The sequence below is a fragment of the Mesoplodon densirostris genome, chromosome 3, assembly GCF_025265405.1.
Source record: "Mesoplodon densirostris isolate mMesDen1 chromosome 3, mMesDen1 primary haplotype, whole genome shotgun sequence".
Lineage (NCBI taxonomy): Eukaryota > Metazoa > Chordata > Mammalia > Artiodactyla > Ziphiidae > Mesoplodon > Mesoplodon densirostris.
The window spans coordinates 62015634-62033326 of NC_082663.1; the positions used below are offsets into that span (position 1 = coordinate 62015634).

Here is a 17693-nt window from a genome sequence, read left to right on the forward strand (position 1 = left end):
GTTGCCTTAAAAAGGGTTTTCATTCTTCTGAAAGCACTTGTGAATCTGACAACTGTTGGTGATTGAAAATAAAATGATTACTTGTGATCATCCTAATTTGACTATATAATATATTTTCTAGTAGACCAGCATTTCTAAACAGATAACAACTGCCTGACTGCCCATTTGAAGAGAGATATATCTCTGTTCCTGGGCATTGACAGAGCAGTTGAGGGGCATTAAAAACCAAGTAAAGAATCAACACACAAAACCAAACAAAGATTCAACACACATTAAATCAACACGCCTTAAAATTATCTCTGCTTAGATATTTGAATCCATTTAATTATTCTTTGAGGAAATTCAGTCAAATTTTGATTTACCTGTAAAGGCAATTGGTCTAATGCCCACTTGGCAGCAGTTGGCTTAGCTTGGTCAGAAGTTTCTGTTTTTATTTTTATTGTTGTTTTTAGCTCTCTGTTCTGGGACAAGAATCATAACCATTCAACAAAATAAAGATTGCTAAATAGGAAGTATAGCCCATAAATTCGGGAGATATTCTTCTTGGCCAGTTTAAGGCGTGACTGCCATAGTTGTGTTTTATTTTTTTCTAGTATCCACCCCACGCCCCACCCCCAAAATTAAGTTCTTTCAACATTTTTTTTCTGTTTTTGTGTGGTTGTGTAGAGCAAGATGAGTCAGAGGGACCAGGAATTTTCCTTTTCCCTGCTTAGTGACCTCAGAGGTTGTGTATGCCATTTTGTGCTTTGAATAAAGTTGTCTGCAAAGATGAGTCACTTCTGCTTTGGTTTAATGCAGATCATTAAATAATGGGTTCTCGGGACTTCCCTGGTGGTGCAGTGGTTAAGATTCCGCCTGCCAGTGCAGGGGACATGGGTTGCATCCCTGGTCCAGGAAGATCCCACATGCTGCAGAACAACTAAGCCCGTGCGCCACAACTACTGAGCCTGTGCTCTAGAGCTCAGGAGCCACAACTACTGAGTCCATGCTCTAGAGCTCAGGAGCCACAACTACTGAGTCCGTGAGCCACAACTACTGAAGCCCATGCGCCTGGAGCCCGTGCTCCACAACAAGAGAAGCCACTGCAATAAGAAGCCCATGCACCACAACAAAGAGTAGCCCCCGGTCACCGCAACTAGAGAAAGCCCACGTGCAGCAACGAAGACCCAACACAGCCAAAAATTAATTAGTTAATTAATTTTTTAAAATAATAATAATGGATTCTCCTTAAATAATGGGTCATAGCCCTTGTAGGTCACTCGTTTTCAAAGAAGTTGCTGGAAGCCTTTCTAAACAAAGACAGTTCTTCCTCATCAGTCTCCCCTGTCTCCTTGTGTTGCTATTCACATCTACCTGGGGTATCCATCCTTGTTTGCTTTTCCTTCTTGTTGGCCATTTGCAACCCTTTTCATCCTCATGAAAAATTTGGTATGCAGAGCCAGCATTAGACATTACTCTCTCCTCCTTTTTCTTTGGCTTAGCAGGGAGCTGCCATTGAATACATGGAATTCATTCCATTTTAATGAGTCCTTGCTAATGATTTTAACACACTATCTGAATGTTTGGTGAAAAACATATTCATTCAATTAATTTACTTATTGAAGAAACTACATTAATGTTGAAAGTTTCCATGTTCCTCTCTGGAATTTAACAAACCTTTTTCTTTAGTGTCTACTGAAGGTTCGTGGCTCAAACTCAACCTGCAAGAGAAATATGATTACTACTACAACATCGATTCAAAAGAGAGTTCCTGGGTCACACCTGACTCCTGCTTGCTTAAAGAATCATGGCTCATGGGAAAAGAAATTGAGGTAGGAGGTTGGTGTTTGATGGGAAGGTGTACTATATAAAGATAAGTGTGATGGCTTTTCTACTTTTGAATCATGGAATTGATGGGAAGAACTAATTTATTTAAAGACTGGATAGGGAGTCAAGTCTTCATGAACTACAGTTGGATGTGGCTGCATGGTTACTAACTTTTAGAATGTTTTCCGTATGTCAGAGCAACACCAAACAGAACTAGGGGAATAAAACTCTTGCAGCTTCTTTAGGATGACAGATTATCCTAAGAAATCAATCTCCAGGTTTTCCTTGACATCAAAGCTCAATTAGTGGTAATTCCTTGGTTGTAAGTATTCAAAATGTCTTATTTCTTTCCCCCCAACCTCAACCCCTAACAAAGATACATAGGTCCATTAAAGTGAATAATGCTTCCCCAGGAGAAATACTCTTGAAGGAATGTTCACCAAGATTGCTTTGGACTTGAGACCAAAGGTTGGACCTGGAAGATGTGAAAATTGCTCTTTGATCCAGGCATTGTATGTGTTTAAAGAGAAAATACTTCTAATAATTGAGTTCCGTCTTGAAAAAAATAGAACTCACAAATGTAGATCTTATAGAACGGTTCACAGTCACCAGCATCAAAGATACTGCAGGGTAGCAGTATTGTGGACAGAATCACGGGTGCGGTATTTACCAAAACTCGGAGAAAAAACTGTGGCTTGGGGATGACAATGCCACAGAAATCCTGAATGACAAGAAGGTAGTGAAAAACATATTTATTAACTAATTTCAAATGTGTAAAGTTCCCAGAGTTTATAGGAAAATGGCATTGTGGAAATGAACTATTAGTGCTGCTTTGTTGAAAAATGAAATTATGGCCAGTATTTAAAAACCGTATGCTCTCATTGAAAGGATATGTCAAACTGTGAAGAAGCAGCATTGAAGGGTTAAACTCAGAGCCAGAACTGCTCGTGTGGCATCCAAAGATGCCCTAGGTATAACTTTGTGAAGTGGAGTATCAGGATTAATAAAAAGTGGAGGGTCTATGCTGTTAAAAAAAAAAAAAGAATTCTAGTCAATCTGAAATTACTGAATTTATTCAAGAATGTACATATGTCTTCTTAAAAATATTTATGCATCTTTTATATGGTTTCACTTTTAATTGTTTAAATTAACCATCCACTGAGTCCAGTCACACTGGATAAGAGTCGTCTGCCATAGAAGCGAGTCCAGTCTTTGCTTGCGTCTCTCAAAGAACATAAAAGTAAACCCAGTTCATCATCCACATGAAGACTTCTCACAATCCCCCTTCTTCCTTTTTTTTCTCATTCATCTAGGTTTCCCTGTCTGCCCTCAATAGCACTTATCTTTCCTCTCCCACCGCCTTTTCTTCTGCTCCAAGTCTTTTATTTTCTCCCGAGTTTATTTTGAGTTTTCCCCTACTCATTTCAGGGATCTGCTTCCTCTGGCCTGGGCAAGAAAAGCCCAAGGACTTCATGGGCACTGCAGTCTTTCCTCAGGAGAGGGAGGAGGTGATGCATACTCTTCCTGTGATCATCCTTGTCTCTTTTACACTCTGAGGAGATCAGGCCTCTTGCCTGGTCCCTGCCAGCATCATCTATACACCTCTACCTCCAAATCCTGAGACCATTCAACCTCATTCTCATACCATCTTAGCATAAAGTTCAGAGGATTCCAGAACTGTATCACTAGAGAGAAGCTGAGCCAGTTCATCCCTCGGCTCTGGTCAGATCTTTTTTTTTTTTTTTTGCGGTATGCGGGCCTCTCACTGTTGTGGCCTCTCCCGTTGCGGAGCACAGCCTCCGGACGCGCAGGCTCAGCGGCCATGGCTCATGGGCCCAGCCGCTCCGCGGCATGTGGGATTTTCCCGGACCGGGGCACGAACCCGTGTCCTCTGTATTGGCAGGCGGACTCTCAACCACTGCACCACCAGGGAAGCCCCCAGATCTTTTTTACACCAAGCCAGAAAGAGCTATGCAGATCATTTTCTGAAAGATAAAATTTCCAGAAGCTGTTCTCTATGCTCCTTTCATCTGATGTGTGAAGTGTAACCATAAGAAATATCTCTTTCCAGGACATTATTGAGGAAGTTACAGCAGATTACATTCGTGAGAAGATGTGGTCCGCTACCGAAGATATGCTTCTGCGCTTTCAAGCCACAACCTCAGGACCCCTCCTTAGGAAAGAGTATGAAGCTAGAAAATCATTTTTGTATGAACAAGAAGAGCATGTGACCAAAGTACAGGTATGTGAGTTACCTTCCACTCGTTACAGAAAACTGTCATTCCATGAAAATGTTATTTGATAATAGGACAGTCAACTACCAGCATTCTAATAAACAAATGTGACTGCAGATTTTGTCCTTAATCAGTGCCCCTGAGTCTACCTTATTGAAGACTCCGAGATGGGAAGAATGTTGGATGATTTTTCACCTGTGGTCTTCTGGAAAGTATTCAGGACACTGTGAATAGTCAGAGTCAGGGGAATACCTGAGATCAGAGTTGAAATCCTGTTTCTCTAAAAAGGCGGATATCCTTGTGTCACCTACTGTCTGACCTCAGGCGCTTTTGAATTGGTTTCTTAGTGGCTAGTGGATGTTGAGTGGCGTCTGAGTTTCTATGCTCTTGTAGCCTAAAGAACAGAATAGCTCATGAAATAGATGTAGCATCTCTGAAGCTATCTTCCCTCTTATATAATCTCCTTCTTCATTCAGGCCTGCAAGAGGCATCCTCATTGCCAACCTTTTTCTTCTTAAGCTTGCATGACTTGTCCGAATGTTCTGGTTGGCAGGAGAGGAACTTGCTAGATTTAGATGTTTCTATTCTGTGTTCCCCTAGCATCCTCTCTCAGCCACCACACTGGTTTCCAAAAGGCCGTGTGTTTGTTCCTTTTTCTGTATCCAAAGTGATACTGTTATTGATGGGCAGAGTTTGGTGGCTTTTTGCTTTGGCCAGTAACTATTAAATTTCCGAAACTGAAAGGTTGTAAGTTGAAGGGCTTCTCTTTGGTGATCATTGGCGTACTGATCTGCTTCCCCACCTAACTATAATATTGTGCAGGGCAGAAGATGAGTTTTAAAACTTTTGTATTCTTGTGTCTTGCATATGATAGGTGCTCAAATATCTGAGTTTGCTCAGAGCTTAAGATGTTAGAAGGCAGGAATGATTAATTTTTTTAAAGAAATTTCTTCTATAAGCTTGATACTCAGGCTTCACTGGTGGTGCAGTGGTTAAGAATCTGCCTGCCAATGCAGGGGACACGGGTTCGAGCCCTGGTCCGAGAGGATCCCACATGCCGCGGAGCGGCTAGGCCCGTGAGCCATGGCTGCTGAGCCTGCGCTCTAGAGCCTGCGAGCCACAACTACTGAGCCCGCGAGCCACAACTACTGAAGCCTGTGCACCTAGAGCCCGTGCTCTGCAACAAGAGAAGCCACCCTAATGAGAAGCCCATGCACTGCAACAAAGAGTAGCCCCTGCTTGCTGCAACTAGAGAAAGCCCGTGCACAGCAATGGCGACCCAATGCAGCCAAAAATCAAATAAATAAAATGACTAAATTAAAAAAAAATACTTGATACTCAAAGGATTTTTCTAGGTGAACCCGTAAGTTTTCCAGTTTATTCCTTCTTTAAATAAATGGTAGACAGAACACACAGGAAGTGAACAAAATCTTAAGTATAACATCATCTACACTGATGCTGAGGCTCTATTTTTGCACAAAATTCGAAGAGTGTTAGCCAGTGTGACACAATTTGGACCAACCTCAAGCTCTCCAGTCTGCCCAGAGCTGTGTTATAGTTGGAAGACACTCTAAAGAGCCCTCTAGTATAAAATCCGCCCGATATTAGGACCTAGGGCTAAAATCATGAGAGAGCTGGGGAAAAGACAGAAACAGTCACCTGGAGCCTTTCCTCCCCACCTCAGTGGAAGCAGCAGTATTGAAGAAGAAGCCATTACACTATGAAGTCACCCCGTGATGACTTCTTTCCCCCTGCTTCTGACAGTTTTCTAACAAGGAGGGCATGAGGTCTAAAGTCAGGCTATAGCCTGGAGATGAATATGGTCTGACCCAGAAAACCAGAAGACCATGAACCAAAGGGCATCATGCTAATCTCATTTTTTGCCGAAGTGGCTGATTCATTCCAAATTAGGGGAATGATGTCAAATCTGAAGATTTCTCCTCTGTGGAACAGCTCAAACTTCTTAGCTGGTTGCATCAACCCCAGACAGAGTAGTCTCAATAAATTCAGAGAAAAAGCTCCCAGGCTGAGGGCAACCACACCCCAGCTCCACTGTGCTACCACCGACAGTCTCCTCCCAAGGAACTAGATATGGTACAGAGAGTATATGTCATCAGTAGCCAATCCTTTGTCTCAAGTGCTTAGGGGACAATTCAGAAGGTGGCCAAGTAAACACAGAGGAAGGTAATGAGAATCTATTATAACCATATTATATTTGAACAGTAAGAAAGCCCTGATAAAAGGGCCAACATTTAAGAAGAGAGCTGGAAAAAAATTTCAAACAAAAATGAAAATTTTGTAGCAAAAAAAAAAGAAAAATGGATATAAGTTGTAAACCATAGGTTAACATCTAAGGATTCTCATATTCCAGGAGACAGAAGAAATTTTTATACTGAAACTGCTTTATGCTTTTAAGAAATTTAATAAGATGCATGGACTTAATGAAACAAGACAGCTTGATAAAATGAAAAGATAACCCATAGCTACAGAGAGGAAGAAAAATGACATCCTAGAATGTGAATGAACTTATAACTGCAGAATGTAGAACAGACACTGAAAGTGATTGAAACACGTGGAGAACTTGAGAAAAATCACAGAAAAAGCTAAGAATAGTTGACTTAAAATACATTTTCTCATCTGAAGATGATAATACCCATTTTATCGCAGGGTTGTAGGGATTAAGTGGGATAATACACATAACAGACTTTGCCCAGTATGCAGCTATTAAGTGCTCAACAAGTGTTCGAAGTGATGAGGCGGTAGAGATTGTGACTCAGAGGGCAGGTAGTGGGGACCCAACATCCAGGTGGTTGGATGGCCCAGGAAGAGATCAGAAAAATCAAGACAGGATAAAAGAGTTAGCTACAATATTTTTTCCTTGAACTGAAGAAAGCTGAAATGCTACTTTGTAGGAAAAAGCATAATAGTGAAATAGCAAAACTTAGCCCTGAGAATTACTAAATTATTGAACTTCAGGTCAGAGAGTGCCACAAGCATTGGGGCAAAGAAAAAGAAACAAGCTTCTCTGAAGCAAGTGCAGGTTGTCAGGAGCTGTGGCAGAATCTGGGGCTGGGAGGAAAGGGTTGACCTGATGGGACAGTCCTTCATTACATTGTTTGAATGTAACTGACTACTCTTGCAGGTTGCGGGATTGTACCTTTAAGCAGAGTGGGAAAAGAGGTAAATATTTAGGGTTTTCTTGGCTAACAGAGAGATCACAGAATTTGTGCTTCAGAAGTTGGTAATTGAATATTACTATCCTGAGTGCCCAATTATCAAGCGAGGCAACCAATGTAGCAAGCCAGATTTTCTAGAGATTGACAATTAGAATCTATAAAATAGAGCAGTAACTTCTGAGGTCTAGGTATCTTGGGAAACTCCTTTGTTACAGCTGAATTGCACAGAAAATATATTTATGGTAACAAAAAACAAAAAAACATGGCTATTATAAATTTTCACACAAGTTCTCATACCAGTCGAGAGAGATGGATGTTTTTGTAAACGCCTTGTCTCTAATTGTTTATAAAAAGCTGCTTCTAAATGGCTTTATGGTTTAGAATTTTGTCTCCTTTTACATTTTTATCAATAGCTCCTTCCTCCCAACTTTATACCTATAATTGTTTTTAATAAAGAGCCTCTAATTAGAAGAGCCTGCAGTCTCTGGGCCTTGCACAGGAGTTGTGCTGTTAGCACAGAATGAGAAAAGCCAATCCTGATGAAACTAAAACTTACAAACTAAAAAAGAAGAATGTTAAATTTTGACATAAAATAGGAAGCCTGTAGTACTCTGCTTCTATCTACCAAAACTTCAATACCCAGCCAAGTTGCCTTGGTTTGGAAAGGTAGCAATAAAAATATAAATGTAGATTCCAGAAAAATCTACATTATCATTAAAGGGATGAAATACAAAATGAAATCTTCAGGAAAGTACTGTTGGTGAGCATTGAATCCTTAGGACATTAAAAACAGTACAAAATGGACAAGTGGGTTCATTCCACCAGTGCAAACATGCTTCAATATTAGATCTTCTGTTACTACAACAGATTCCTTATCCAGAATCTTTGAGAATCTGAGCTAATAGAGACTAATAGTGTTTCTGGAATTGAGATAATTCCAAAAAAGCAGAATGAGAAATTGAGCTAATCACAGTATCTTGGTTGCCTTTCAATTTGGATCAAGGAATGGGATGTATAATATTATTGGCACATCTGCACCTCTGTGCTTTAAAACAGTGTTAGCCACAAAAACACGAGTCACCATTGAGACCCATCATGACAAATAAGTTACTAGTTAGATTGCCATTAGTATGAGTGCAATCACACTTTATCACCATTTATTTGTCAATATTCTGTTCTCTACATATTTTCGGTATTACAAACAATGCTGCAACAAATATCCTTATATATTGTTTTTCTACACAGGTACTTATATTTCCTTAGGCTAGGTATATTGAAAATTAGAAACACTGGGTGAAACGCTAAATAATTTTAAATTTGATACTGCTAAATTCCCTCCAGAAAGGCTATACTTTTTTGTACTTTTCCCAACCCCTACTCCCCATCTATGCTTTTATTCCCCTCACTACTTGGCAATGAGTGATGTGACAACTTTCCCAAAATTTCTCAGACTGACATTCAAGGCTCTCTCAAGCTTAGAGCCATCTCACATTTTTTGTAGAGGTTCCCAATATTTGTAGAATTGTGTTCTGTGGTTCCCTCTTTCAGCCAATTCAAGCTACCTTCTCTCTTCCAAGATCCCTCATAGTTTTTGACCCATATGCCTTCTTGTTTTCTAGCACTATGGTGGATTGCTTTAAAAGCGTATTTGTAAGATGTTTCCATTGGGGGAAGCTGGATAAAGGGTACATGGAACTCAATGTATTACTGTTGCAGCTTCCTATGAGTTGATAATTATTTCAAAATTAAGTTTTTTTAAAAAGCATATTTATCATTTCTAGGGATTTAAATTGAGAGGGAAAGTCTGGAGCAAGTACTCAGTTGGGTACTTATTCCATCATGACTGTTTTGTTTTGAATCATTACCAAAAAGTATATTATTTTTTAAATGGCAATAAAATTCCACATACCTTTTTAAAAAGAAGGAATGAGGTAGATTGATATATGCAGATGTGAAAATAAATTTATAAAAAATAACTTGAACAAACAAACAGAAAAAAAACACTTGATTTTGGGGAATTCCCTGGTGTCCCAGTGGTTAGAACTCGGCGCTTTCATTGCTGTGGCCCGGGTTCGGTCCCTGGTCAGGGAGCTAAGATCCCGCAAGCTGCACTGCGAGGCCAAAAAAAAAACTTGATTTTTTTTTGTATTTGTCCTTTTTAACACAGAACTTGTATTTCATTTCTAATCTGAAAAACAAAATCAGAGAATTGGAGTGAATTACAAAGATATGTTTCAATAAAAAGATTCTCAAAAATGAATTGGAATAAACTTTATAACAGCTATGGATTTATCATTCTAAAGATACCAGTTTGTGTCCACTTCTTGCAAATGTTTCCTGTAAAAGTTCTCTTTGATGGCGATAACCTTGTAAAGCTATGTTGATGAAGCCTCATTAAACTTTATGTAAAAATAGATGCAATAATAAAAGATCAATCACAGTACTCCTATTTTCAGGGATCCAGAGTCATCTTCCTTTTCACTCTGGATCACAGTGGCCCACTTGTTGGAGGAAAGCTAATTACTAGTCATTATTTTGAAGCACCTTATATTGTTACCAAATAATACCAGCACCCAGTTGATCTGTTTGTATGTTTCAGGGCAATTCCATATTATTATCACTTCTTATCACCCAGGGCCTTGGTAAAATTAAACTTTCAAACCGGAAACTGGGCTTCCACCTGGTAATTCCTTTCCCAAACTTGGGGCAAGCCTCAGGTGTGAGCTGGTATGCTCTGCCCAGTTTAATGCCCACCCCTAGAGATGGTGTCCAGATGAGATTTGGAAGGGAGGATCCCTGACATTGTCCCAACTCAGTGTCTCCTGAGATGTACTCCGTCCTTGCACTTTCTAAAATAAACTGTTACATGTAAGTAATTCTGTAACTCATTATTTTCCACAGGCTTTTTGGAAGGGACATAAACAGCGGGCTTCCTATATGCACAGGCGACAAATGTTCATTGATAATATTCCTTCTGTTGTGAAGGTAAACATCCTTTCCTACCTTAGTGCTTGACTTAAACTTTTCCCTTCATTTTCGTTTTGCTTCTAGAAGACAGACTATGTTTGAGCCTTGACATTAGAAGCAAGTCCTGGGTTTGAGTCATACCTCCACTACTCACTTAGCTGATCATCTTCAAGCAAGTCCATCAAAACACTCTATTATCTCTGGTCCTTTATAATATATGCTCTAACAAGTCCAAATTAATTATTTAAATTCTGGAGGAAACCCAGTATTATTTTATGGTCTTCGCTAATAATGTTTAGAATGCTCAAAATTTAACAGTGCAAACCTTATTTGTAACGCAGATGCAAAGCCAATGACAAGAGAAAGTAGAGCTAAGTTAGGGCCTGTATTTAGGTGGTGGGCTGGTCTAACCCAGCTTCCCACCAAGACTGGTTGCTCTGAGCTTAGAGAAAGAACACGCATTGGAGTGCCCACTGTCTCAGAGCTGAAAACTAAAGAACTGTATGGCAGTGAACTTGTAGAAACTTGGAAATCCAGATCAGAGTCACAAGAGTGGGACCGGAGAGAGATGGGAATCAGATGAGATTTGTTAAGACTTTTTAAACTGTGAGGACAAAGAATGACATGGTCTAGACCCCTTGTGCATTACTAGCTCCTGAATGAAATGTCCTTTGCACACCCTGGAACACATGCTTATTTGCTCAGAAAACCATGGGTCACAGTTGGTCCCTCGTGAGACCTCTTGAAATGTTTTCCTGTAAAGACCTAAAGAATATTCGCTGCGTTTAAGAGATGTGGGAAGCAACCCTGAACTTAGTTTCATTTGATCCCCTGACCCGTGGCAACTCTCAGCAAAATGCCTTGCCCGCTTGGCTTTTACTTACTGAGATTAAAGCAAAATAGTACAAAGAGCTACATTACCTTCCCCACCATAACGTGTAACATGTTCTGAACCCCTAGGAGAAAAAGCAACGAAGGAAGTAGAAGATGAAGATTAGGCTTTAGATGTTTATTAGTTGGTAGGCTGCTAATTTTTACTTTTTTATCAAATTATCTATCAATATTATTTTTAAAAGACTCCATAAAGAGATATGAAAGGTTATCTGGTAATTGCCTGGATTTCTCTTTTTAACTTATTTTTAGATTCAGTCCTGGTTCCGGATGGTAACAGCACGAAAGAATTACCTCTCACGACTGCAGTATTTCAGAGATCATGTAAGAGACACGCATGTGGATTTTTATCCTGGTTGAGAATGAACTAAGTGAATACTTTGTTGAATGTTAGCATTGAATGATTTTTATTAAATGGTGGAAATGAACACTAGGAGGAAAAAATAGGTTTTAGAACTCAATGTGATACTATTTGGACACTTCTTACATTTTTTTATTCAGAACTTAGGTTCAGAGTGAGACTTCACCATTCAGAACTGGAAAGGAAATGGGTGAGAGAAAACTGATGTGGGCTAGTAATGCCAGGGAGAAAAGATTCAACTTTCCAACATTACTTGTAAAGTGCTTATTACTGCTAACCGAGTAATTTAAATAAACACCCACAGGAGGAATATTTTTAGGATCTTTGAAGAATAGATATGTGAACATAGATTGGACCAACTAAATTTGGTGGTAAAATTCTTTGCCCTTTTTAAATCTCTATATTTAAACGGTCGCTTTGCAATCTTGTTTATATTTTAGCTAACTGTTTATATTTTAGCTAACTTATCTGCCCCTTTCTTCAAAGAGAATGCAAAAATAAACATTGACTACACCACATCTAAATACTATCAGTTCTAAATAGTGTCCCTTTTGAAAACGCTGTTACTTTTAAATAGTTCTAAATTCTAAAATAGTGGAGTAGGTGGGACTCTGGGAGGTTGTGACTGGTCTTATTTTTTTCGCAGAACAATGAAATTGTGAAAATACAGTCTCTATTGAGAGCAAACAAAGCTAGAGATGACTACAAAACATTGGGTAAGTGGGAGCATTCTGAGACAAAGTATCCCTTATTAACCAGGCAAGGACAAGTTATTTCCATCTGAGTCACTTCAGTGGCTGCTTCAAAAACAGAGGATGCCCGTTACTTCCAGTAGATTTTGACCATCTCAGGCCCCAGGTTCTGAACCAGTACACAAAGGAAGATGTGATGACAGGAAGTGGGCCTTTCTATCTAAATGGAGTGGGGTAAATGCAGTAGATGTGATTTCTTCTTCAAAAGGAATGGGCTGCATGGGGTGGGGGGATAAAGTAGGAGTTTGAGATTAACATATACACACTACTATATATAAAATAGATAATCAACAAGGACCTACCGTATAGCACAGGGAACTATATTCAATATCTTATAATAACCTATAATGAAAAAGAATATTAAAAATATATATATACATATACATCTGAATCACTTCACTGTACACCTGAAACTAACACATTGTAAATCAACTACACTTCAATTTTTTAAAAATGGAGTTGGCATAAATGCTGATTTTTTATATTAAATTTGAGCTAGAGGCAGGAATCTAATGCAAAAAGCCAGAAGATAAACTTAAATTTGAATACTGTTTATTACCTAGCCTGTGATTTTTTTTCCTCTCATTTTAATTATGAAACATAGTCGTATGAGAAATTTGGAAATACGAATAAGAAGGGAAAAAGCACACAGTTTCACCTCCCAAAGATAACTACAAACATCTTCCTATAATTTCATTCTGGACTTCTCACAGTACCTATGGTTTTTTAAATCGTCTTCCTTATACTAATAGTATATGCCATTTGTAGAAAGTTTGAAAACAGCAAAATAAAATAAAAATCACCCAGAAATAGCATTTACATTTTGTGCTGTCTTTTTCAGTTTCAGCTCTGCATACGTTTGTCATTCTGTTGTTGTTGTTGTTTTTACATAGTGAAGATCATTCTTTATATGCTAAATTTTTAACATCCTTACTATCACAAGAACATGTGATAAAGAGCATGTCCTAGATTAAGTCTAGAAGGGCTTGCTGATAAGTTTATTAGTACTGCCTAAATTCTTCAAATATTCAGGTCATTCAAGATTAGTTTTGAGAGGGCAAAACAAATCAGTGTGTATTTTAGTAATGAAAATGGCCATTATGTTCTAACTGCCTTGTTTCTTACTTTTTTTCTTTTTTTTTTTTTGGAGGAAATAACTGTTCAGTAATGTTCCTAGCACAGTGCTACTAAGTAGTTTCACCAACACCCTTTATTGTCAAAAGTCTGTCTGAATTATGGAGTGAAGTGTATGGCCTAAGAAAGATGCTTCCCTGGTACTTGTTAAGGAAAAGTATCCGGCAGCCTCAGAGGCCAGGTTCTGCCTCAAGCCCGTGGAATCTTCTGGATACTACCTCATTCTACTAGATTCCAGAAGCCAGCATGCAAACTGAGGGAGGAAGGGTCCCCAGTCTTTCCAATGCCATACTGCTCCACTTTGGAATTGATGAGATTCGTCTCTTAGTTGGTAGACAATCTTTAATTTTTTATAAGGAAGCTGAATAGGGGGTTTGTTTTCTGAGCACTAACACACTAAAATAGGTAATTTAAGGATAAGTTTTCCAAACAAACACAGGCTGCTTTTCGTTTCCTTCTGGGGAACATGTTTTTGTGGGGGTTGTGATGATGCTTGTTACTTGCTTACTTTTTTTTTTTTTTAACTTACAAAGATAAAAGAAATTCCAGTTTAAAAATCTAGGTGATTTCCTGTTAAAGCATAGAAGGCAGATAGAAAATATGTTAGTGAATAAATCAGATCAAAACTGCTCTGGGTTTTGGCAAATAGGGTGGCTTTGTGGTAACTGAACTGTAAATTTTCATTTCTTTCTCAATTCAGCATCTTCATAAAACAAAGGCATTTTTTTAAGCTGAAAAACAGATCACTTTTATTAGTCTGTCATGATTCATTTTCACCCATTCCCCCCAGAGAGGCGCTGAATGCATTCAGGTTTAGAAGTTGCTGGAACCGTAATGTGGCCACTTGTAAGTGCTGACTGTTCAGTTGTGTGGTTTCCTGAAATCAAAGTACCACAAAGTGGTATGAAGATATCATGAAGATGCCAAAAAGCCAACTGTTGGTAGAGGAAATATTACATTTGAGCCATAATAATTAGTAAGACTAAAATATTAATTTGTTTCTACCAGGCCTGTTAGCACATAAACTGATACACAGTTCTTCAGAGCCAGGAGAGAGAACTTTAGACACAAATGCGTTGGCTTATGTTCTCTCAGCTATGTGAATGAGCTCTGGTGTGTGCCTCAGGCTGTTTCTGAAATGGTCATGTCATCAGCAACATCTTTGCTGAGATAGAAGGAAAATAAATTCACGTATGCTTCAGTGATCAGGAAGAAAAGGGTCCCTAATCCAAGGTAACTTGGAATCTAGTGGAATATGAGGCATTATTATCCAGTAAATTCTGAGCCTGGAAGCAGAATTGGACCTCTGAAGCTTCCTAAGGCTTTTCTTTGACAAGTACCAATAAAGACCATCAGATGGGGAACAACAGTAATACAGATGACTCTAGATTTGGTTGTTCATGATGAGTTCAGGCTGTTAATTGTGTTGTTGGTTGAACTCTGTATTCCTTAAGTGCCAAAATGCCACACAACTAAACAGAAGTATAAGGAAGCTTGAGTAGGGCCTTGGAAGTAGAAGAGAGGATGGTTACTGAGGCCGCCACAACTGGACTGGGCTCTCTCAAGTCATCTTTTTGTTGCTGTGTCTAATCATTCAGCATTGAAGGTCCAGGTAGTTTCTTCTTAGAGTTTACCCAGAGCAGATCTCATTACACACCTTAAAAAAATTTTCTTTTTCAAAGTCGCAGTGCAAGAGAATTAAAGCACAATTAAGGTTCAAGGCACTAAGGGAAAGCCCTTGTAGAATTTATATAGATATTCCTCTCAACAACTGAGCCTGGTCTCTTAGGTGCTGAATGCCCTCCCTGGTCCATGCTGAAAGGACAGGGACCCAATTCAGTTTCTAAAATTGCTTCATTTCTGCCAAGTAGAACATGTGTTCCAGTTGTCATTCTGTTGGCTCCTGTTAGACCTTACAGTTCTCCCTTGACTGACCTTTTCTAATTCACCTTTCACCTAATTCCTGCTCCTTCCCCAAGGTCTTTTGGGCTGGGCAAACAAAAAACAAGAAACAAAAAATCCTCTTTCTGCTTCCTGCAGCAAGAACAGAAATCTCTTATCTGGCTCAGCCACAAGCTCTTAGAGCCGGGGCAACTCACGTTAGCATTCTTTCCCAGGTTCCTCATCAATAAGACACTGATAGATAGAACTATCTCCTCAGTGCGTGGTCCTGGGAACAGCATGAGAGAGGGCTGATAAACGGGTGCTAGACGAGGAATTAGTGAGGCCCAACCTTATCAGTGGCGTGCATTTATTTATATGATCCCTTTCCTCGTCCAGATTTGACATGAGGCAGGATGATTCACTCTGGAGACCAAGCACGTCCATCGCTCTACTTTTCTGTCAATGCTTTATTTAAAGACCTGATTTCTTTCCTACTGATGATCCGTTCAAGCATGCCCAGTTAAAGCACACCTTTCCTTTCCTTGCAGTTGGCTCCAAAAACCCGCCGTTAACAGTAATCCGCAAATTTGTACACCTGTTGGACCAGAGTGACTTGGATTTCCAGGAGGCGCTGGAGGTAGCACGATTAAGGGAAGAAGTGGTGACCAAGATCAGAGGCACTCAACAGCTCGAGAAAGACCTGAACCTGATGGACATTAAGATTGGGCTTCTGGTGAAGAACAGGATCACACTGGAGGTCAGTGGGGTTTGTGGGACTGTTGGTTCCCAGAAGAGAGAAGACAGTCGTATATTTGCCCACAACTCTCTGGTCCAGCTAAGTTCCTTTGGAGTCCAGAAGGAGTGGCCCAAAGTTTATTTACCATTTTCATGACCACTTTATGGTCTTAGACCTGCAAAATTCTGTGCCCCCCTTTTATGACATTTGGTAAGACTTCTATACCATTCTGAAAGGAAATTTATGTGAAATAAAACCAACTTACATATGTACCTTCATAGCAAGGCTAAGGCCTTTCTATAAATATAAAAGAGAAATTCAAAGAAATTAATTTATAGTAAAAATACATATTTCAATATGAAAATACATGGGCCTGATGCCATTAGATGTGATAAAGTTACCAGAGACTTGGGCCTCTTCACAGAATAACCACAGATTGAGAGAGCTACAGATGAGACTGGTCAGGTGAGTGGTGGAACTGGCCATGAGTTCTTTTTTCCAAAGTGGAGAACAACTGTTTGTAATAAGCCCTTGAACAGCAAAGTGTGGTCTTCCTCCACCCCCCACCACTTGACATGGAATTGCCGTCCTAGAAAATTAAGTTTATATTAAAATTGTGAGGATCTATGTTGTGCTTATATGTAAAATGATTAGATTCTAGGCTCAAGCAACTACGCACAGAATTTTGAACTACGTGAGTGACCAGTGGGACATTAAAAAATCCAGCCATGCGAGATGTGGACAGTTATTTACACAGGACCATCCTACAAACTGCAGGACAGCAGAGCATCTGTCCTCCCCAGGCCCCGCTCACTGGAAGCCAGTGGTATCTCCAATCCATCAGATGTTAGCCCTCCCCCCTGCACATTTCCAAAATGACCCCCTACAGAGTGGCATTTCCCTAATAATAGCCTCCAAATAAATAATGCTGTAGTTCTGTATCTGTGAGAAACCTGCCAGTGTCAAAGCTCCCCAAAACTATGTGAAAAGTGTCATTTTTACCCAAGAAAAGGAGATTTCCAGGGTAAGACCTCTCTCCATGTCCCTGTTCCCATGCCACGTCAGTTTTCAGAAAACCAACAGGGCAAGGCAGGGGAAGTTGACCTTCTGGATGCCCTGAGAAGGCTACAGTGGGTCAGAGGTAAAGAGCCAGCTTCTGGTGTGGTTCTGGAAAACTACCAGGTGAACAGGCACGGGAGGCTACCAGCTAAGTGGACATGGGAACGCCTCACTCTTGTCTCCGGCCCTCACAGAGATACCAGCAAAATAGTGCCAAGAAAATAAGGAAACGAGAGCAACTCGTAAGACAGGAAATGATCATCTTTTCTAAATATTAAGGGAAAAAACTACAAACTTAAAAGTTCTGCTTTTAACTCTATTTTCATTGTTTTATCCAGAAAAACAATAGTACTTTAGTCTTTTAAAAAAAAATAATGTGGGGCCTCCCTGGTGGCGCAGTGGTTGAGAGTCCGCCTGCCGATGCAGGGGATACGGGTTCGTGCCCCGGTCTGGGAGGATCCCATATGCCGCGGAGCGGCTAGGCCCGTGAGCCATGGCCGCTGGGCCTGTGCATCCGGAGCCTGTGCTCCGCAACGGGAGAGGCCACAACAGTGAGAGGCCCACATACCGCAAAAAGAAAAAAAAAAAAAAAAAAAAAAAAAAAAATGTGTTTGTATTGTTTGATACATATGAAAACTTTTAAAGTATAATATATTCCAGAAGGTCCTTCAGAGAATGCCTTTTATAGCTTTA

General features: G+C 39.8%; 1 protein-coding gene across 1 annotated transcript in view; it reads left to right on the plus strand.

Moving 5' to 3' along the window:
• The window catches only part of IQGAP2 (IQ motif containing GTPase activating protein 2), a 296229-nt gene that overhangs the window by 230283 nt on the left and 48253 nt on the right, over positions 1 to 17693 (plus strand). The window contains exons 16-21 of the mRNA XM_060093062.1: positions 1669 to 1811; positions 3878 to 4048; positions 10118 to 10201; positions 11327 to 11398; positions 12082 to 12151; positions 15754 to 15962. Coding sequence (XP_059949045.1) covers positions 1669 to 1811; positions 3878 to 4048; positions 10118 to 10201; positions 11327 to 11398; positions 12082 to 12151; positions 15754 to 15962 — 749 coding nt within the window. The remainder of the gene's footprint in view (positions 1 to 1668; positions 1812 to 3877; positions 4049 to 10117; positions 10202 to 11326; positions 11399 to 12081; positions 12152 to 15753; positions 15963 to 17693) is intronic.